Below are 21,723 nucleotides of genomic sequence, written 5' to 3'. Positions count from 1 at the left end.
TCGCGAGAGAGGTTTAGTCAACGGATCTGCGACATTCAGATCCGTATGTACTTTGCAAATTTCTATGTCTCCATCTTGAACATTCTCACGGATGGAGTTGAAACGACGCTTGATGTGCCTGGTCTTCTTGTGAAATCTGGGCTCCTTCGCAAGGGCAATAGCTCCAGTATTGTCACAGAAAAGTTTGATCGGCCCCGATGCATTGGGTATGACTCCTAGGTCGGTGATGAACTCCTTCACCCAAATAGCTTCATGCGCTGCCTCCGAGGCTGCCATGTACTCCGCTTCACATGTAGATCCCGCCATGACGCTCTGCTTGCAGCTGCACCAGCTTACTGCTCCACCATTCAACATATACACGTATTCGGTTTGTGACTTAGAGTCATCCAGATCTGTGTCAAAGCTAGCGTCGACGTAACCCTTTACAACGAGCTCTTCGTCACCTCCATAAACGAGAAACATGTCCTTTGTCCTTTTCAGGTACTTCAGGATATTCTTGACCGATGTCCAGTGTTCCTTGCCGGGATTACTTTGGTACCTTCCTACCAAACTTACGGCAAGGTTTACATCAGGTCTGGTACACAGCATGGCATACATAATAGATCCTATGGCTGAAGCATAGGGGATGACACTCATCTCTTCTATATCTTTTGCCGTGGTCGGGCATTGAGCTGAGCTCAATCTCACACCTTGCAATACAGGCAAGAACCCCTTCTTGGACTGATCCATTTTGAACTTCTTCAAAATTTTATCAAGGTATGTGCTTTGTGAAAGACCTATGAGGCGTCTCGATCTATTTCTATAGATCTTGATGCCTAATATATAAGCAGCTTCTCCAAGGTCCTTCATTGAAAAACACTTATTCAAGTAGGCCTTAATGCTGTCCAAGAATTCTATATCATTTCCCATCAAAAGTATGTCATCTACATATAATATGAGAAATGCTACAGAGCTCCCACTCACTTTCTTGTAAACGCAGGCTTCTCCATAAGTCTGCATAAACCCAAACGCTTTGATCATCTCATCAAAGCGAATGTTCCAACTCCGAGATGCTTGCACCAGCCCATAAATGGATCGCTGGAGCTTGCATACTTTATTAGCGTTCTTAGTATCGACAAAACCTTCCGGCTGCATCATATACAGTTCTTCCTTAAGATAACCGTTAAGGAATGCCGTTTTGACGTCCATCTGCCATATCTCATAATCATAGTATGCGGCAATTGCTAACATGATTCGGACGGACTTAAGCTTCGCTATGGGAGAGAAAGTCTCATCATAGTCAATCCCTTGAACTTGCCGATAACCCTTAGCGACAAGTCGAGCTTTATAGATGGTGACATTACCATCCGCGTCCGTCTTCTTCTTAAAGATCCATTTGTTTTCTATCGCTCGCCGATCATCGGGCAAGTCAGTCAAAGTCCATACTTTGTTTTCATACATGGATTCTATCTCGGATTTCATGGCTTCTAGCCATTTGTTGGAATCTGGGCCCGCCATCCCTTCTTCATAGTTCGAAGGTTCACCGTTGTCTAACAACATGATTTCCAGGACAGGGTTGCCGTACCACTCTGGTGCGGAACGTGTCCTTGTGGACCTACGAAGTTTAGTAGCAACTTGATCCGAAGTACCTTGATCATCATCATTATTTTCCTCTTCAGTTGGTGTAGGCATCACAGGAACATTTTCTTGAGCTGCACTACTTTCCCGTTCAAGAGGTAGTACTTCATCGAGTTCTACTTTCCTCCCACTTACTTCTTTCGAGAGAAACTCTTTTTCCAGAAAGGATCCGTTCTTGGCAACAAAGATCTTGCCCTCGGATCTTAAGTCGAAGGTATGCCCAATGGTTTCTTTAGGGTATCCTATGAAGACGCATTTTTTCGACTTGGGTTCGAGCTTTTCAGGTTGAAGTTTCTTGACATAAGCATCGCATCCCCAAACTTTTAGAAACGACAACTTAGGTTTCTTCCCAAACCATAATTCATACGGTGTCATCTCAACGGATTTAGACGGTGCCCTATTTAAAGTGAATGTAGTTGTCTCTAGAGCGTATCCCCAAAATGATAGTGGTAAATCGGTAAGAGACATCATAGACCGCACCATATCTAATAGAGTGCGATTACGACATTCGGACACACCGTTACGCTGAGGTGTTCCAGGCGGCGTGAGTTGTGAAACGATTCCACATTTCTCTAAGTGTGTACCAAATTCGTGACTTAAGTATTCTCCTCCATGATCTGATCGTAGGAATTTTATCTTTCGGTCACGTTGATTCTCTACCTCATTCTGAAATTCCTTGAACTTTTCAAAGGTCTCAGACTTGTGTTTCATTAAGTAGACATACCCATATCTACTCAAGTCATCAGTGAGAGTGAGAACATAACGATATCCTCCGCGAGCCTCAACACTCATTGGACCGCACACATCGGTATGTATGATTTCCAACAAGTTGGTTGCTCGCTCCATTGTTCCGGAGAACGGAGTCTTGGTCATCTTGCCCATGAGGCATGGTTCGCATGTGTCAAATGATTCATAATCGAGAGACTCTAAAAGTCCATCAGCATGGAGCTTCTTCATGCGCTTGACATCAATGTGACCAAGGCGGCAGTGCCACAAGTATGTGAGACTATCGTTATCAACTTTACATCTTTTGGTATTCACACTATGAATATGTGTAACATTACGCTCGAGATTCATTATGAATAAACCATTGACCATAGGGGCATGACCATAAAACATATCTCTCATATAAATAGAACAACCATTATTCTCGGATTTAAATGAGTAGCCATCTCGTATCAAACGAGATCCAGATACAATGTTCATGCTCAAACTTGGCACCAAATAACAATTATTAAGGTTCAAAACTAATCCCGTAGGTAAATATAGAGGTAGCGTGCCGACAGCGATCACATCGACTCTGGAACCATTCCCGACGCGCATCGTCACCTCGTCCTTCGCCAGTCTCCGCTTATTCCGCAGCTCCTGCTGTGAGTTACAGATATGAGCAACGGCACCGGTATCAAATACCCAGGAGTTACTACGAATACTGGTAAGGTACACATCAATTACATGTATATCAAATATACCTTTAGTGTTGCCGGCCTTCTTATCCGCTAAGTATTTGGGGCAGTTCCGCTTCCAGTGACCCTTCCCCTTGCAATAAAAGCACTCAGTCTCAGGCTTGGGTCCATTCTTTGACTTCTTCCCGGCAACTGGCTTACCGGGCGCGGCAACCTCTTTGCCGTCCTTCTTGAAGTTCTTCTTACCCTTGCCCTTCTTGAACTTAGTGGTCTTATTGACCATCAACACTTGATGTTCTTTCTTGATTTCAACCTCTGCTGACTTCAGCATAGAAAATACTTCAGGAATGGTCTTTACCATCCCCTGCATATTGTAGTTCATCACAAAGCTCTTGTAGCTTGGTGGGAGCGACTGAAGGATTCTGTCAATGACTGCCTCATCAGGGAGGTTAATATTCAGCTGGGTCATACGGTTGTGCAACCCAGACATCTTGAGTATGTGCTCACTGACAGAACTATTTTCCTCCATCTTACAACTATAGAACTTGTCGGAGATGTCATATCTCTCGGCCCGGGCGTGAGCTTGGAAAACTAGTTTCAGCTCTTCGAACATCTCATATGCTCCGTGATGCTCAAAACGCTTTTGGAGCCCCGGTTCTAAGCTGTAAAGCATGCCGCACTTAACGAGGGAGTAATCATCAGTACGAGACTGCCAAGCATTCATAATGTCTTGGTTCTCTGGGACGGGAGCGTCACCTAGCGGTCCTTCTAGGACATATTGTTTCCTGGCAGCTATGAGGATGATCCTCAGGTTCCGGACCCAGTCCGTATAGTTGCTGCCATCATCTTTCAGCTTGGTTTTCTCTAGGAACGCGTTGAAGTTCAAGTTGACATGAGCGTTGGCCATTTGATCTACAAGACATATTTGCAAAAGGTTTTAGACTAAGTTCATGATAATTAAGTTCATCTAATCAAATTATTGAATGAACTCCCACTCAGATTAGACATCCCTCTAGTCATCTAAGTGTTACACGATCCGAGTCGACTAGGCCGTGTCCGATCATCACGTGAGACGGACTAGTCATCGTCGGTGAACATTCTCATGTTGATCGTATCTTCCATACGACTCGTGTTCGACCTTTCGGTCTTCGTGTTCCGAGGCCATGTCTGTACATGCTAGGCTCGTCAAGTTAACCCTAAGTGTTTTTGCATGTGTAAAACTGTCTTACACCCGTTCTATGTGAACGTAAGGATCTATCACACCCGATCATCACGTGGTGCTTCGAAACGACGAACTTTAGCAACGGTGCACAGTTAGGGGGAACACTTTCTTGAAATTGTTATAAGGGATCATCTTATTTACTACCGTCGATCTAAGTAAACAAGATGCATAAACATAATAAACATCACATGCAATTATATAAAGTAGTGACATGATATGGCCAATATCATATAGCTCCTTTGATCTTCATCTTCGGGGCTCCATGATCATCTTGTCACCGGCATGACACCATGATCTCCATCATCATGATCTCCATCATCGTGTCTTCATGAAGTTGTCACGCCAACGACTACTTCTACTTCTATGACTAACGCGTTTAGCAATAAAGTAAAGTAGTTTACATGGCGTTCTTCAATGACACGCAGGTCATACAAAAAATAAAGACAACTCCTATGGCTCCTACCGGTTGTCATACTCATCGACATGCAAGTCGTGATTCCTATTACAAGAACATGATCTCATACATCACAATATACCATTCATCATTCATCACAACTTCTGGCCATATCACATCACATGACAATTGCTGCAAAAACAAGTTAGACGTCCTCTAATTGTTGTTTCATCTTTTACGTGGCTGCAATTGGGTTCTAGCAAGAATGTTTTCTTACCTACGAATAACCACAACGTGATCTTGTCAACTTCTATTTACCCTTCATAAGGACCCTTTTCATCGAATCCGCTCCAAGTAAAGTGGGAGAGACAGACACCCGCCAGCCACCTTATGCAACTAGTGCATGTCAGTCGGTGGAACCGGTCTCACGTAAGCGTACGTGTAAGGTTGGACCGGGCCGCTTCATCCCACAATACCGCTGAAGCAAGATAAGACTAGTAGCGGCAAGCAATTTGAAAAGATCCACACCCACAACAAAATTGTGTTCTACTCGTGCAATAGAGAACTGCGCATAGACCTAGCTCATGATGCCACTGTTGGGGAACGTTGCAGAATATTAAAAATTTTCCTACCGTTTCACCAAGATCCATCTATGAGTTCATCTAAGCAACGAGTCAAGGGAGTGAGTTTGCATCTACATACCACTTGTAGATCGAGTGCGGAAGCGTTCAAGGGGTTGGTGATGATGGAGTCGTACTCGACGTGATTCGGATCACCGATGACCAAGTGCTGAACGGACAGCACCTCCACGTTCAACACACGTACGGTACGGGCGACGTCTCCTCCGTCTTGATCCAGCAAGGAGGAAGGAGAGGTTGAGGAAGATAGCTCCAACGGCAGCACGACGGCGTGGTGTTGTTGGTGCAGCAGTACTCCGACAGAGCTTCGCCAAGCACGCACGGAGGAGGAGAGGTGTTGGGGAGGGGAGGGGCTGCGCCTTGGCTTGTGTGTAGCAGCCCTCCCCTCACCCCTCTATATATAGGAGGAGAGGGGCAAGGGGGCCGGCCCTCTAGGGGAAACCCTAGAGGGGGGGGGCGGCCAAAGGGAGAGGGAAAAAGGGTGGCTTGCCCCCCAAGCTAGGGGGGCGCCCCCTTTAGGGTTTCCCCTCCCCTTTCCCTAGCCGCATGGGCCTAGGTGGGGAGGCGCGCCCAGCCCACTAGGGGCTGGCTCCCTCTCCCACACAGCCCATGTGGCCCCCCCCGGGAGGGGTGGCCCCACCCGGTGGACCCCGGAACCCTTCCGGTGGCCCTGGTACAATACCGGTATGCCACTGAAACTTTCCGGTGTCCGTTTAACCACTTTCCTTATATAAATCTTTACCTCCGGACCATTCCGGAACTCCTCGTGACGTCCGGGATCTCATCCGGGACTCAGAACAACATTCGGTAATCACATACTTGTCTTCCTGATAACCCTAGCGTCACCGAACCTTAAGTGTGTAGACCCTACGGGTTCGGGAGACATGCAGACATGACCGAGAGGACCTCAGGTCAATAACCAACAGCGGGATCTGGATACCCATGTTGGCTCCCACATGCTCCTCGATGTTGTCATCGGATGAACCACGATGTCGAGGATTCGATCAAACCCCGTATGCAATTCCCTTTGTCAATCGGTACGTTACATGCCCGAGACTCGATCGTCGGTATCCCAATACCTCGTTCAGTCTCGTTACCGGCAAGTCACTTTACTCGTACCGCAATGCATGATCCCGTGATCAAACACTTGGTCACTTTGAGCTCATTGTGATGATGCATTACCGAGTGGGCCCAGAGATACCTCTCCGTCATACGGAGTGACAAATCCCAGTCTCGATCCGTGTCAACCCAACAGACACTTTCGGAGATACCTGTAATGCACCTTTATAGTCACCCAGTTACGTTGTGACGTTTGGTACACCCAAAGCACTCTTACGGTATTCGGGAGTTACACGATCTCATGGTCTAAGGAAGAGATACTTGACATTGAAAAAGCTCTAGCAAAACGAACTACACGATCTTGTGCTATGCTTAATATTGGGTCTTATCCATCACATCATTCTCCCAATGATGTGATCCCATTATCAACGACATCCAATGTCCATAGCCAGGAAACCATGACTATATGTTGATCACAACGAGCTAGTCAACTAGAGGCTCACTAGGGACATATTGTGGTCTATGTATTCACACGTGTATTACGATTTCCGGATAATACAGTTATAGCATGAATAAAAGACTATTATCATGAACAAAGAAATATAATAATAACACTTTTATTATTGCCTCTAGGGCATATTTCCAACACCATCCTCCTAGCCTTCACCGACTACCGTCGACAGCTCGCAGCCCCATCAATCTCCTGCTAACAAATTTCGGCAATCTTTTTTTTCTTTATTTTTTCATCCACATCCCGCATCCTAGTCGATCTCCCACCAACAAATTTCGGCAGTCATTTTTTCTTTATTTTTTGTCCTTTTCACCGTGTTTGGCAACAGAGCCACTCCTCCTCCTCGTCCGTAGCCCGGCGGTGCCCCTCTCGTAGTCGGAGCTGGCGAAGCCACGATGCAGGAGATTGTGCATGATCTTGTCCTTGGCCTTTGCGTCGGCAGCGGAGCGCATGGGGTTCTCCAGTACGATCGGGTCGTCCTCGAGCTCCACCCGGAGCTCCGACGACATGTCTTCGTCTCTCCGGCCACTGGAGGAAGCACGACATGAGTGTAATAGGACTAGATGCTTTTGGTGCTGTCATGTTTTCAACCCATAGTACTCGTTTCGATGGCGAGTAAGTGCGGTGGGTTTCCTGACAGTGCGTTGGACTCGCTACCTCTCTTTCCTCTCCTCCTGAATGTTTCTGGAACAGTTGTATTCTTGTAATGGAAAGGAGGTAAGCCCGGTTAAAAAAAAGGTACATCGGGATGATGGGCAACTCCCACCACTCGGGTGGCTCGGCGTTCACCCGGGAAGCACGTCCGGCAGCGAGAAACAACACGATGAGGCAGCCGAACTGTGATGTGTGCGATGCGTTCGGCAGTGGACGAGGACCTGCGACTTCCGGTGTGGTTTCCTCGCCGCATAACAAGTGTTCGACGAAATATTTGAGTCAAATATGAGAGCGGATTATCTATCGTGCATCACCCCGCCATGTGATGTACTCGTGTAAGTGGTGCCTGACCAAGTTAGATGAATAGTCTACCTACTCCTACCTATCAGCCTATCTCGTTTCTCCTACTCAATTCTATTTTAAGTTGAGGATATTTGAAACCCACATACAATATGAACCTCAAGTTTGAATTATGATTTGTTTGCATCTTTGGGATCCGCACGACGAGACCTTTTAAACAAGATCAGACAAGAGTTTTTTTAGTGAAATTTTAAACGAGACCTTGTTTAATAAAGTTTTACCGTGTTTCAAACTTTGATTTCTAAAACTTGTTAAAATATATTCAAGAATGATCTTGTTTGAAAGACCTTGTCATGAGAAGCACAAATATGCGGATGCATCTTCTATTGGAATTTTTGTTTATAAGATAAAATGATTTCTAATTTTGAAACACGTGAAAAAAGATGTGAGCGTGGAGCATGACATGATACGAATACGATGGACAAAGCATAGCTTTTGTGCATTCTCTGGTGAACGTGTTGGGATGGAGCATAGTAATAAATGATTGATGTGACAAGACACAATAGTAATAGAATATGGAGGAATAAAATTCAATTGAATGAGCAACCTCCGTGAAATACAGCAAGCTAGAATATGCATGTGTCCAAATCTCTAACAAATGGATGGCTTAGCTACCCACGGGATATACCGTGCATGGTAGAACATCATTTCTCGAGTCAAATATCTCTTTTTACTCTGTTAAGTTCAGGGAATCGGTTAAAAAGACACTTTTTTTAGAGGAGCAGATGTGCTCTTCTAAAACATAGTCGGCGGTTTACCCTCTAAACTAAACGGGATTAGTTCGAGATTCTCTAAGAAACGAAGGTAAGACACCATATTCTCTGTAGTCTGTAGGCGACAACAAGCAATTGTTCTCGTCGCTCTGAAAATTCGACATCTCTGCTGATGTACAGTATACACGACCCCCTAGAGTCTAGACTCATATGAACAAGTCGCCGGATTTACCCGGCGTCACTCTATGTAACGTAATTGCCACCCCAAAATGCTCTGGTTATTTGCTTCTTCTATATGCAGACGGCCTATGTAATCTGACGTTGTGTGGATCCTCTCTCTAGCTTCCGGGCATGAACTTCATGCACATCGGCGGCTTGATCTTGGCCAGCGCGAGCAGCGACGACGGGAATATCCATATCCCGTCGCCGCAGATGAGGCCCGAGGCGACGGCCGGGACGAGCAGCGCGGCCTTCTTCCCGTCGAGCCAGTGCCAGAGGAACACCACGAGGCTCCCCACGCACATGTCGATGGCGAAGCTGGCGCCGACGAGGAACGGCACGGCCATGGCCATGGGCAGCGGCACGAACCTCCCGAGCCGCCGCGGCAGGAAGTCCCTCGCCAGGTTGGCCAGCACGGCGAAGGCGAAGAAGGCGGCGCAGAGCTGCAGGCAGTGCTGCGGCAGCGCCGAGAAGCCCTCCACGCCGAGGATGGCCATGTTGCGGTAGATGAGCGCGTAGGGCGCCTTCCAGTACCCGTCCGGGTTGCCCACGTCGAAGGCCTCGTAGAAGAGGAAGAAGGTGAGCGGCGCCACGACGCAGCCCATGAGCGTGCCCGCCGCCTGCCCCACCAGCATCGACCGCGGCGACGTCAGCGTCAGGTGCGCCGTCTTGAAGTCGTGCATGAGGTCGGCGGACACGAGCACCAGCTGCTTCACCAGGCCGCAGGTGACCAGCCCGGCCACCACGCCGTTGTCCTTCCCCGCCCACGCCGCGAACACGAAGAGCGCCACCTTGCCGTAGTTGTACCCCATGTTCATGTCGGTGAGCCCGGTGCCGTAGGCGTTGCAGAACCCGAGCGCCGGCGCCAGCAGGTACGCGATCACCACGAAGTACCACTTCACCTCCCGGAACATGAGCGGGATGGCCACCACCGCCATGGCGCTGAGCAGCGCGTACCCGGCGTAGGCCACCCACGCCGGGATGTTGTCCCTGTTGAACACCTCGTTGCGCTGCAGGTCGTCGATGGCCACCGAGTCCTCATCCGCCACTACAATGCCGATGCAATGTCAGCATGCATGGTTCATTTCATCCGTAACAACAGATCAAAGAAACGCGAACAAATCTTGTACTGCCATAACTCACCTCTGTTGAGACGGCCGCGCTGCGATTTCTCATGTATGCTCTTGAGGGTGACGAGGATGACTTTGAGGAAGTTGTAGAAGCCGTCGCCAATGAGCAGCGCAATGCAGAGAAAGGCCTGGACATAAACGGAGGTGACAGTCTAAGCCATTGTGCCTGAACTAGTCCTTGACAAGAACAGCCAAATTCAGTAACACGCACACACTGACACACACCTTGTAGCCGTACAGGCCTGACATGCTGCTCGAGGACGCCTTGGCCGAGTACCACTTCCCCTCCTGCTTGCTCATGAGCGGCCACATTACGCCCCAAGAGAGGACGGCGCCGAAGAGGAGGGAGAGGTTGACGAGGTGCGAGCAGATCATCCCGGCGCCAACATACGTCAGGCTGAAGTCGAAGAAGAATCTGGCCACGGAATCATCGAGGATTTAAAACGGTGAACGCTCTCATGCATTTTCATTTTTTCAACCATTGAAACTTGAAAATTGTTCATTCAGCGAGAAAAAAAGAAGTCATATAGAGGCGTTACGTTTGCTTCCAGGCTTTGAGCCCGAAGGTGGGGAACTGGAGGAAGCCACAGACGTCGCCGCCGGTGTAGAACCACTGGAAGAAGCTCCAGAAGAAGCTGATCCCAAAGTACTTGAGGAACCCACGGACCTGCTGCCTGTCGCGGTAAAGGTTGAAAGAAATTCTGTCTGAATCAGTCCGGGCCATCCGTTTCTAAAGCGTTTTTCACACAGTTGAAACACGATTTGATTCATCGTAGCCGGGAATAAAAAGATGTGCTTTTCACGCAAAAGAAAGGGTCTGACCTTGCATTCTTATCTCCTTGAGGTGTGTGGAACCCGTTTATGAGCACGGCAGTGGCAGTCCCACTTGGGTAGGTCAGCTTGTAGTCGATCACCAGTACCTGAAAGTGTTTGGTTATTAGCGATTTCGACTACAAAATCGATTGCAAATATCTTTCTCATCAAGAAGAAAATAAAACGCAGACTAGGCTCCGTCAGCATTGTGGAAAATGATATGACTTGTTAGGGGTTGGTCGTCGATGTTGAAATTCCGGTTAACAAGTGAGAACGGGAGAAAATAATTTTTTGGGTAGGAGGTGGGGGGACTAATCGCCGTCAGTGACCGCAACCCTGATGCTACGGTCTTGCGAGCAATGCCAAAGTTTCAGTTCTTCTGACAGTAACAGCAACGACCCGGGAAAAATCAGGAAGTGCGGCTCGCCATGGACACGGAGAGAGCAGAGAAGGAGAGCACAGGAGCATGGAAATGGAATCGTTTGTACTGAACTGTACCTTTCTGAGAGGGAGCAGGGTGAGGAGGCCGACGAAGCTGATGGCGAGGAGGAAGCCCATCATCCAGCCGATGCCGGGGTCCTTGTAGCTCCCCGGCACGTTGCCCGGCGTGTTCACCCCGGACAGCTCGTACGTCTTCTTGTCCAGCCCCAGCAAGAAGGACCCGAACCCGCCTGCATGCATGCCCAGGATCCAGCGCAGAGCACGAATCAGTAGTTAGCAAGCTAGTAATCAAGATTTGATCTAGAAATGGATTCGGCAATGGCCGGGGTGCTGAATTGGGGGTGATTGATTGATGAGGCCGGGCGCCGGCGCGAGGGAGAGGGATGGAGCGGGGGAGCTTGATTACCGCCGAAGCCGATGGTGTAGCAGGCGACGGCGCAGGTCTGGACGACGGTGTTCTCCTGGCGGGTGAAGGGGCGGCAGGCAATGCCGAGGCGGCGGAGCGCGTGCGTCCAGCCGCGGAGCGCGAGGAAGGCGAGCAGCGCGGCGGAGACGTTGAGCGTGGGGACGAGCCCCGTGGTGAGGCTGAGCTTCATGACGATCACGGTGTAGACCACGCCGATGAGCAGCGCCGCCACCATCCCGCGGGCCGTCACCTGCTCGCGCCACGGCGGCACGCGCTCCGCCGCGCGCGCCGCCGCCGCCGCCGGCTCCGACTCCATGTCCGCCTCGCGCGGCGTCTTCTCGATCTCGCCGGACGCGCCCAGGTCGTGGCGGTCCATGCCGGCGCCCGCGAAGGCCCCCCGGGCGAGCAGCTCGAGCTCCTCGACGGCGGCGGCGGCGGCGCTGCGGGGATGAGAACGCCGTGAGCCCATGGATGCGTGCGCGCAAAAACAAATATACTACCAGGCACAAGACGTCCATGTGCGTGCGCCGGCCAGCGGTGGTAACGTGAAGGGTTGTTGACTAACCAGCGATGAACTGCTGGTATTAAACAAACAATTGCCTTTTTTGCGCAAAAGATTATTTAATTAATTAATTAGTACTAATAGAAAACAGAAAGAAACGCTAGGCGCATCCGCTCTGCTCCAGACATGGCAAGAAACGAGTGAGAGGATCAACGCATCAGGAATGGAGACGTAGCGTCCGAACCGGGCGGGAAGATGATGAAGGCCGCGCGACTCACCTGGTTTTCTTGCAATCCGGTCGCCAAAACCCACCACCCGCCACCCGCCCGCTCGCTCGACTCGGCTCGGCTCGCGGAACGAACGGCGCGCGGACACACGCACACTCCCACGGACGCACGCGGGGCGGGCCGCGGGATTTATACGAGCGGAGACGGGTGGGGATGTACTACTGCGGCTGCCGCATGCGCGCGGAAGTACAAAACGGGGAGAAGTTTGGGGGCTGCAGTACAACGGGAGCGGACGGCGTTGAAAACGGACCGGTCGGTCAGTGATGTGCGATCTTTTCTGGGGCGACGACCTCGCCGGACGCCAGCGCTTGTTCCTTCCTTGAGATCCACTTGACCTCTCTTCTCTGGTTGGGTGCGGGATGGCGACCGATCGTCGCCCGGAGCGCGCGCGGTGGCTGCGAGCAGTAGTATATCTTTGTTTTTTGATCAACTTGCGCCAGTTCCACGTGGTTGGCTCGTTGGACTGGATTGGATTCACTGGATCGGCTGTGCTAAACTAAACAGCAGCAGCAGCAGTAGTCCTACTACGAAACTTTTGTCTGAACATTTAAAAAAAATAACTTTTCTCTGAAGCTTCGGCGAAACTGCCGTATGCGATATGCCTTGGTCCGTTAGTCGTGCGTAATATTGTTGTGTCTGCACTGTCTAGCGTGATTGGGATCACACTCACTACGCCTAGTCGGCTACGTGCTACCTGAACGCAAGAGTTTGAATGTGAAGGTCTCCTCTCCTGTAGCATGATCCCAATTATGAGCATTGCTATACACACGACGTATGAACGCACGACCCACAGACGATAAGTAGGATCAGCTGGGGTTTTTAGTCCGTGTGGCTCATGCTCCTGTCGGGCACAAATCGTCCAGCAGTCAATCGTGTGTGTGCAGAGCACTTTTGCCCAATTATTGATTTATTTCGTGTGGTATGGTACGTACTATAACAGTAGGCGGTAGCATCGTCCTAGGTTGCTGTTGAATAATTTTGCGGGCTACGTTTACACATGCATGGCATTGATTCTCTTTATCGGCGGTAGTTGTTGTTTTGTTGCGCTGGTCCTATTGGGTGTTAGCCCGACATCTTCCTGATTCTACTTACAACAAGTTTTACCCGGCTCCGGTGAGGAAGAAGCAATGACGGCCATAATTGAAGATGAATAGATCGAAAGTTTTCTCGCAAAAGAAAAAAACCCAACTCAATTAATTGGCACGCAATTTAAAGCAAAAAAATGATATACATGCATCACTCTACTATGCTGATGTCGGACCATTCAATGAGCTTAGCTTAGGCTGGTCACAGTGGGGAGGAACTTAGGAGTAACATCACACACTTCAATACAATTTTGCTTATGTGGCACGTATTTAATGAAGAGAGAGGTGCTTGTGGTAACTAGCTAAGTTACCGGAACATCACACACTCCAAGAAACAATGAGTCTATAACCTAATAAATACATCGTTGCATGACACTACATAGATGTTCCTACCCACTATGAAGGTAGTAACATAGTCTAGAGAAGTGTGAAGTTACTAGCTTATGTTCTTGCCCATTGTGACCAGCCTTAGCTTTTGGCTGGATGTAACTTCCGAACGTCAGACTTTCTGTCCAGGTGCTGCCGCAAAGTCATACACAGAGCTACTTAGCTAGTTGGGAAATCCTACCCCGCCAAAAAAAAAAGTGGGAAATCCCCTGCGTACATTTTCAGTAAAAACACGCGTGCACACACGACAGAAATTACAAGCTGCCTGAGAAAAAAAGGCAGGGGCGAGCAGGCGTCACTTCTTCCTTGTTGGCAAATAATATAGGAGCAGGGCAGAAGATTTGTTAAACCAGAGAACCAAGCATGATGAAGCAGAGCATCACATGACACAGGAAGATTATGCTGCCACGCATCAAATTCAGATACCGAGAAGCGCCCCTCTGCCTGTGACCTCTCCATCTATCTGCGTGACGAACTGCACAGGAGCCGTCAATAAGAGCAACTCCAACGGGCCGACTTAAACAGACACGATTTCATTCGTTTTTTTGTCCGTTTGGATCGGCCAGACGGACATGGATGCCCGCTTTCGCATTTGGGTCGGCGTCTACGCCCAACACTGGCCTGAGACCCATTTTGACGACGCCAAAAAAAAATGAACGCATGCATATTTAAAAAAAAAAGAAAAACAACATTAATTAAACATTAAAGCCGGCCACGAAGGCCGGCGAGAGTCCACGCGTCCACATTTGCATTTAAAAAAAATAAAAACATGCTAAACTACGAGGCGGCGCGCTGCCCTAGGCGGCGGCGTCGTCGTCCTCGGGGTCCTTGAGGTCGATGAGCGTCGGCGCTGGCCCGGCCCAGGCGAACGCCGTGTTCCAGAGTGCCGCCATGTCGGGCAGTGCCGGGGCGGGGGGCTGTGCGACCGCCTGTGCAGCCGCGGCCTGGCGCGCCTTGGCCTTGGCCTTGCTGCCGCTGGCGCCGGAGAAGAGGCCCATCTCACCGTGGTTGTGGTGGCTAGGGTTTGTCGGCGACGAGGGAGCAAAGGTGGATAGATGTGGACGGCGAGTATGGATGAGGACAGCCCCGCCGCACGGTCGGCTTAAAAAAGGACGAGCGCTGTCGCTGACGCGTGGGCCCGTCGTCATAAATTAAATTGACCGCGTGGGCAGCGGGTAGTTAGACGGCTGCCATGTGGGGACGCGACGGATAGCGAGAAGGTGCGCGAAGCGTCCGTTCGGCGTCCGCGCCGACGCATTTAGGGCGCAAATTTAGGCCGCAAATGCGTCCACGCGGATGCGACGCGGACATGATTTGAGTTTGAGTCGGCGCGTTGGGCCGCCACTTTTATCCGCACCGACCCAAACAAACGCAGGCAGATAAAATGGATCGATCCTTTGAAGTTACTCTAACCTGTCGAATCTGAGGCCTTTCTTCTTTTTTGAAATCCAAACTTTCCAGCATAGCAGGGATGGACGAGGCCCAGCAGACGAGGATGGGCAGATGGCCCTTTTCAGCCCGGTGGTGTTGGAACGCCAAAGTGGAGCACGAGCACCAAACAACGAGCGAGCTGGAGGCGTGACGGCATCCCACGTCCCAGCGAGATCTCCCGGATCTTTGATGCGTATCACAATTATGCCCTGCTTTTCTCTGAGAAAAACGGAGTAAATTATATATCCCGTCCCACAGCCTACTCTAAACAGGATGCTCTGCGGGGAGTGCGCGTCATTATTGGAAAGTCAAATATGACTTTATTAGGGCATGTACAATGGTACTAGCATATGAATACATATACCTCATGACAAAAAATAATTTGAGGCACTTATATTAATTTCTTCTCTTCAATGCAAGCTATCACTAGTAGGTCTCATTAAAAAATAGAAAATAAAGATTCTAGTACACATGCATCTCTACTTTTCACTCAACCTTTTCAGCTTTTGTCACCGGACCACACTTTTTCTCTTCAAGCACCCGCCTCCTGAAGAGAATCCCGCTTTCTATCCGAACCTACTTTACGTCATATCCAATCCTACATGGCATGCAAGGCATCACCTTGAGGCTATGCATTATACATGCCCTTATGAAGCATGGGAACGGCACATGAATACAAGAAAACCATAAAGTTTACACACTTTTTTATCGGAAAACTTTCACTCCATTCGTCTTCAATCATAACAATATTATGAACACCAGAAATAATAAAAATTGCATCCTGATCCGTAGACCACTTAGCGACGACAACAGATACTGAAGCGAGCCAAAGCCGCGCCCCCGTCATCACCATTCCCTCGCTGGAGCCGGCCAAAACTTGTTATAGTAGACAGTCGAGAAGTCGTCATGCTAAGAGCACATAGAATTAGCGCACCAAAAAAGCAACTGCAGCCAATGAAGATAAGCATGGACCGAAACGATCCAACCTTAAGACACGAACATAGACGATCAAAGACCGGATCTAAGCATATCCACCAAAGACAACCACCAATCGAATCCTACGAGATCAGCCGAAGACACACATCCACAGGCCATCCAATGATGCTAGATGTAACACCGAGACGGCGGCTAGGCGGGAAGAACCTTATTTCATCTTCAGGGAGCCATCACCGTCTCGCTTTTTGAGCAGGACACGACCCTAATAAAAACCAAAAAAATATCTTAAAATGGAGTCCTCCCGCCGGAAAGGGCCGGGATCTACCACGCCCCCATGGCCCTAATGCCACAGAAGGCGAGGTAGATCGGTGGCGCCGCTGATAGGAGGCAGTAATCCTAGCTGCCTATTCTCTTGGACAAGAGACGAAGGTAGTAGCCTTTTGTTACAGACCTTCTTTCTAAAATATATAAACATTTTTCTCTCCCTTCGTTACACGATGTAAGACGTTTTTAAAAGCACGTCTTACATTGCAAGACGAAGGGAGTATTATTTTGCAACACCTGGAGTCATGGACATATGTTTTGGATTCTGAAGATTTTGAATTGGTATTATTACCCCTTTGTTTTAAAATATAATGTGCATTAATTCTTTGTAAGTCCAACTTGTTTATGTTTGATCAAGTTCTTAGGGAAAATATGAACATCTACAATAAAAAAATAAATAAAATATGTTTCATGATGGATGTAATTATACTGACTGTTATATTGCATATATTGATTTTTGACAATAATCCTGGTCAAACACATGAACATTCAAATCTAAAAAAAAACAATGCGCCTTAAATTTTGGAACATAGTGAGGATAAAATTAGTTAGGTGTGATGTGATATATCTTTGTGATTATACTCAAACACCTCTAGTAAGTAGTGTGAATATTTTATATACACGGAAAGTCTCACAAAATCCATGAACAAAGTAAATTATTTGAATAATTAACATATGAACTAAAAACACATAACTAAAAACATAAAATGGAAATAAAAAGTAAAAAAAAGATAAACGAAGAAGGATAAAAGGAAAAGAACCTAGAAGCAAGAAGGAAAAAAAACTTTAGCCCAGCCACTTCAGGCCAGTTCTTTTTGGGCTTAGACTAGCCACAGTGGGAGTAACTTCAGCAGTAACATCGGGTCCAACTCAGTAAATTTGCTTATGTGGCAATGAGTTAATGAGGAGAAAGCTAGTTGTAGTAACTTAGCTAGTTACTGTAAGATCACATATCCCAATGCAATATGAGTCTGTAACATAATAAATGAATCTTTGCATGTTACCACACTTAAGTTACTACCCATTATGAAGGTAGTAACATAGTCTAGGGAAATGTGTATGTTACTAGTGTATGTTACTCTCCATTGTGACTAGTCTTATAGCATATATGTCTAGGTGTTGCAACTGGGAAGGAAATTAGTTTATGTGTACACAAATTTAATGAGAATGGTTTGCACGGTGCCCTATGTTTCGCTATGAATAAAACGCTCTCTTCGTGCAGGTGCATATGCCATCTAAGGGGATTATTGCTGCAATTAAGCCCATGCAAGCATTGGTCAATCATCCATTTGTGTCTTTTTTTCAAGCATGCATGTAGGCCGAACCACCATCTGTTTCAAATTACTTGAAATTATATGTGTGTTCTAAGTCAATCTTTTTTAAATTTTGACAAACTTTATAGAGGAATTGCTCATATAATATTATATATAGTATAAAATATGTATTATACTGAATCGATCATACTTAATCATCAACTCTCTCCCTCTCTCTCTCTCTCTCCAATTAATTCACCCATTTAATCAAATCATTTGATGAATTCCTCTCCCACCGGAGTAGCTCACATTAATTCATATTTCCTTCTTCATGCATGTCTCACGAGTCCCCTATGTGAGTAGTTTTTCTACTGTTGATTCCACCATAGATTTGTCTCCCGAATTTCTCACCAATTCCTTTCCTTCTTTTTTAGGATAATGTTTGTTCTTCCTAAGGATAAACAGGCCCACCCTTTACCCTCTTCTCCTTATTAATTCTCAAGGAAACTATAAATTTGAACCGGCGGACATATATAAATTGGTGGCATTGCGTGTAAAAAGAGTGAGGTGGTATTGTGTAACATAAACAAGACATTTATCTTTACACATGCATCACCTAAGCCAATTGTACATTGCTAGGGTGATCCAACGAGAGGTCTGGAGTTCGATTCTTTGTCGCTACATCTATTTTTACCGGACTTGTTAGGGCCGTAATGTAGCCCTCGAGCTACGGCCCAACCTCGCCCATGTGCGCGAGACATGGGACAAAGGCCTCGAGGGGTGGCCCATGTGCGTGAGACATGGAAATAAAAGATGTCAAACTTTTTTTTATCTACTGACGGACTGCGGGTTGATACTCAGAAATATAAAGATCGTTTTGGATAGAGTGCATGATGGACCAAGAATACCATCTCCCTTTATTAGTAGGCATAAATGGGTGTCATGTGGAGAAATTAAATGCACGCCCTGAAGAATATGTTTGTTTTTTTTTGAAAAGGGGGACACCCCGGCCTCTGCATCAGAATGATGCATATGGCCACACATATAAATAAAAATGAGGTTCAACAAGGTCTTAATGTCTCAAAGCAAAATAGAAAACGACAAGCTCACACAGAGCCACAATGCCAAGAACAAAACTCCCAAAAGCCACAACCGCCTGGCATAACAAAAGATAGGAAAACTAATTGCATATCCTATTACATGACCGTCATTCAAACTGGTTGAAGATATCCCGCGCTACCATCTCCCACCGGACAGATCCAGTAACCAAACGCTCCCTGGCCTCCGTCGGAGTGAGTAAGGACCACATACGAATCAACGCAGTAGCTCGGAATAAAACCTGCAAAAAATGAATAGTTGTTGTTCTGTTAAAAGTCAAATCATTTCTGCAATTCCAAATTGCCCATAACAACGCGCATACTCCTACACGAATGTGTCTACCTGTTTCGGACTCTATCCCAACAAACCACGTTCCAAATAACGTACCGACCGAATTCGGAGGAGTAATGTTGAAGGCAATTTGCACGGTGCGCCACAAGACTCTCGCCAACGGGCAATCAAAAAAGAGGTGCTTGATATTCTCATCCCGATCACAGAAACTACACCTAGTAGATCATGTCCAGTTGCGCTTAATCAAATTATCCTTTGTTAAAATTACTTGTTTATGCACAAACCACATAAACACTTTAATCTTCAAAGGGACTTCGACTTTCCAAACATGTTTGGAACTGGAATAACACTAGAGTTGATGACATCGATATACATCGACTTGACCGTGAAGTCTCCAAACCTAGTAAGCCTCCAACACAGCTGATCGGGCTGATGAGTTAGCTGAACCTACATCAGTCTACTCACCAGATGAAGCCATGTTTCCCATCGGTCACCAACAAGCACCCTCCAAAATTGAATATTAAGAGGGATGGACTGCATAATCGTTACAACACGAGCATCACGACGCTGAACAATACGATACAAGGACGGATACTGGAGCGCCAACGACATTGTACCAAGCCACGTATCCTCCCAGAAGCAAGTGGTGTTGCCATCACCGACAATAAACTTTGTTCTATGAAAGAAGGCAGCTTTGACTCTCATAAGCCCCTTCCAAAACGGCGAGTCAGTTGGTCTCACTGTCACCTGGGACAAAGTTTTGGACTGCAGATACTTACTACGGAGAATCTGCGCCCAAGTTGCCTCGTTTTCAACTGACAACTTAAAAAGCCACTTGTTGAGGAGACATCTGTTCTTGACTTCAAGATTCTCAATACCAAGGCCCCCCTGGTCCTTTGGTCGACAGATGATATCCCACTTGGCGAGTCAGTATTTTCTCTTTAGTTCATCACTCTGCCAGAAGAATCGGGATCGATAGAAGTCCAGTCTTTTCCTAACCCCAACTGGGACTTCAAAGAAGGATAAGAGAAACATTGGCATACTTGTGAGCACCGAATTAATAAGAATCAATCGGCCTCCATATGACATAAGTTTTCCTTTCCAGCAACTCAGTTTCTTCTCAAACCGATCCTCGATGCACTTCCACTCACTTTTAGATAGCTTACGATGGTGAATGGGTATTCCTAGGTACGTAAAAGGTAAAGCCCCCAATTCACACCCAAACAATTGCCTATAAGCCTCTTGTTCATCCTTGGCTCTACCAAAGCAGAACAACTCGCTTTTATGAAAGTTAATCTTGAATCCCGTCAATTGCTCGAATAAGCATAGCACCAACTTCATATTTCTCGCTTTTGCCAGGTCGTGCTCCATAAAGATGATTGTATCATCAGCGTACTGCAGGATGGACACGCCACCATCAACTAGATGAGGCACCAAGCCACCCACCTGACCGCACTCCTTTGCCCTACCTATCAGGATTGCTAACATATCAACCACAATGTTGAACAAGATAGGAGACATGGGGTCACCTTGTCTCAGGCCCTTGTGTGTCTGGAAATAATGACCTATATCGTCATTCACTTTAATTCCAACACTCCCTTTTTGCGTGAAAGATTCTACCTGACGTCGCCAAGTTTCATCAAAACCCTTCATGCGTAAGGCCTGTTGAAGGAATGGCCATTTGCCTTATCATACGCCTTCTCGAAATCCACCTTGAAAACAACTCCATCAAGTTTTTTCGTGTGGATCTCATGGAGCGTTTCATGAAGGACCACAAACCCTTCGAGGATGTTCCTGTCCGGCATGAAAGCAGTTTGAGTAGGCTGCACCACAGCATGCGCAATCTGTGTGAGCCTAATCGTCCCGACGTTGGTAAAGATTTTGAAACTAACATTTAGAAGACAGATGGGCCTGAATTGCTCAATTCTCACAGCCTCTGTTTTCTTAGGAAGCAAGGTTATCGTCCCAAAATTGAGTTGAAAGAGTTGAAGCTGTCCCGAGAACAAATCATGGAACATCGGCAACAGGTCCCCTTTAATAATATGCCAGCACTTCTTATAAAACTCAGCCGGGAATCCATCCGGGCCGGGAGCTTTATTATTTTTCATCTGCGATATGGCCTCGAACACCTCCTTTTCAGAAAAAGGAGCAGCTAAAATCTCATTCTCAACAGTAGTAAGTTGAGGCACGTCCTCAACCCTAGACTCATCCAGAGACACACAGTTAACCTCTGGGGGTCCAAACAACTGCTTGTAATACTTAGTGATGTAAAGTTTTAGGTTCTCCTGACCAATAACCGTTCCTTCTGTTGAGGCATATCTCTCTCGATGTGGTTTTGGTGATTGATGACAACGTGCTTGCGGACTAATCATGTGCTTTGAGCATTTCAGAGATTCATCCTTGGCACGAGACGATTTCTTCCCCTCGGAGTGTCATTCAAGATGGTGTAGCTTTTTCGTTTCTCTTTCGGTGGACTAGTTGTGTAGAGGGCACCGTACTATCAAGAGGGGGGCCGCTTTGGTATTGCTTGGGTGGAATCAACACGTACA

General features: G+C 47.4%; 1 protein-coding gene across 2 annotated transcripts; it reads right to left on the bottom strand.

Annotated features, from left to right (window-relative positions):
• Positions 1-8,653: 8,653 nt before the first annotated feature.
• On the bottom strand, positions 8,654-12,464 carry LOC123189961 (probable metal-nicotianamine transporter YSL16). Of its 2 annotated transcripts, XM_044602499.1 has the most exons (8): positions 12,361-12,464; positions 11,581-12,020; positions 11,232-11,404; positions 10,743-10,840; positions 10,460-10,594; positions 10,146-10,335; positions 9,934-10,048; positions 8,654-9,838 (listed from the first exon to the last, which is right to left on the bottom strand). In XM_044602499.1, the coding sequence occupies exons 2-8, from the start codon at positions 11,954-11,956 to the stop codon at positions 8,910-8,912; spliced, it is 2,016 nt and encodes a 671-aa protein (XP_044458434.1). In that variant the 5' UTR covers positions 11,957-12,020; positions 12,361-12,464; the 3' UTR covers positions 8,654-8,909. The 2 variants fall into 2 exon arrangements, with proteins under 2 accessions (XP_044458434.1, XP_044458433.1); XM_044602498.1 differs by lacking the exon at positions 12,361-12,464 and having other exon boundaries at positions 11,581-12,064.
• Positions 12,465-21,723: the final 9,259 nt, after the last annotated feature.

Source organism: Triticum aestivum, chromosome 2A (genome assembly GCF_018294505.1).
Source record: "Triticum aestivum cultivar Chinese Spring chromosome 2A, IWGSC CS RefSeq v2.1, whole genome shotgun sequence".
In the NCBI taxonomy this organism is placed as follows: Eukaryota; Viridiplantae; Streptophyta; class Magnoliopsida; order Poales; family Poaceae; genus Triticum; species Triticum aestivum.
Note: the sequence above shows the minus strand (reverse complement) of the source record. Positions and strands in the feature narration are given on the sequence as shown.

Bases quoted from the DNA above. Each gene is read 5' to 3' on its own strand.
- LOC123189961 (XM_044602498.1), bottom strand. From the start codon at position 12,049: ATGGGCTCACGGCGTTCTCATCCCCGCAGCGCCGCCGCCGCCGCCGTC. The intron at 10,841-11,231 runs GTACAGTTCAGT...AAACACTTTCAG, and splicing joins CCCTGCTCCCTCTCAGAAAG to GTACTGGTGATCGACTACAA. The intron at 10,595-10,742 runs GTCAGACCCTTT...TTACCGCGACAG, and splicing joins CAAGGAGATAAGAATGCAAG to GCAGCAGGTCCGTGGGTTCC.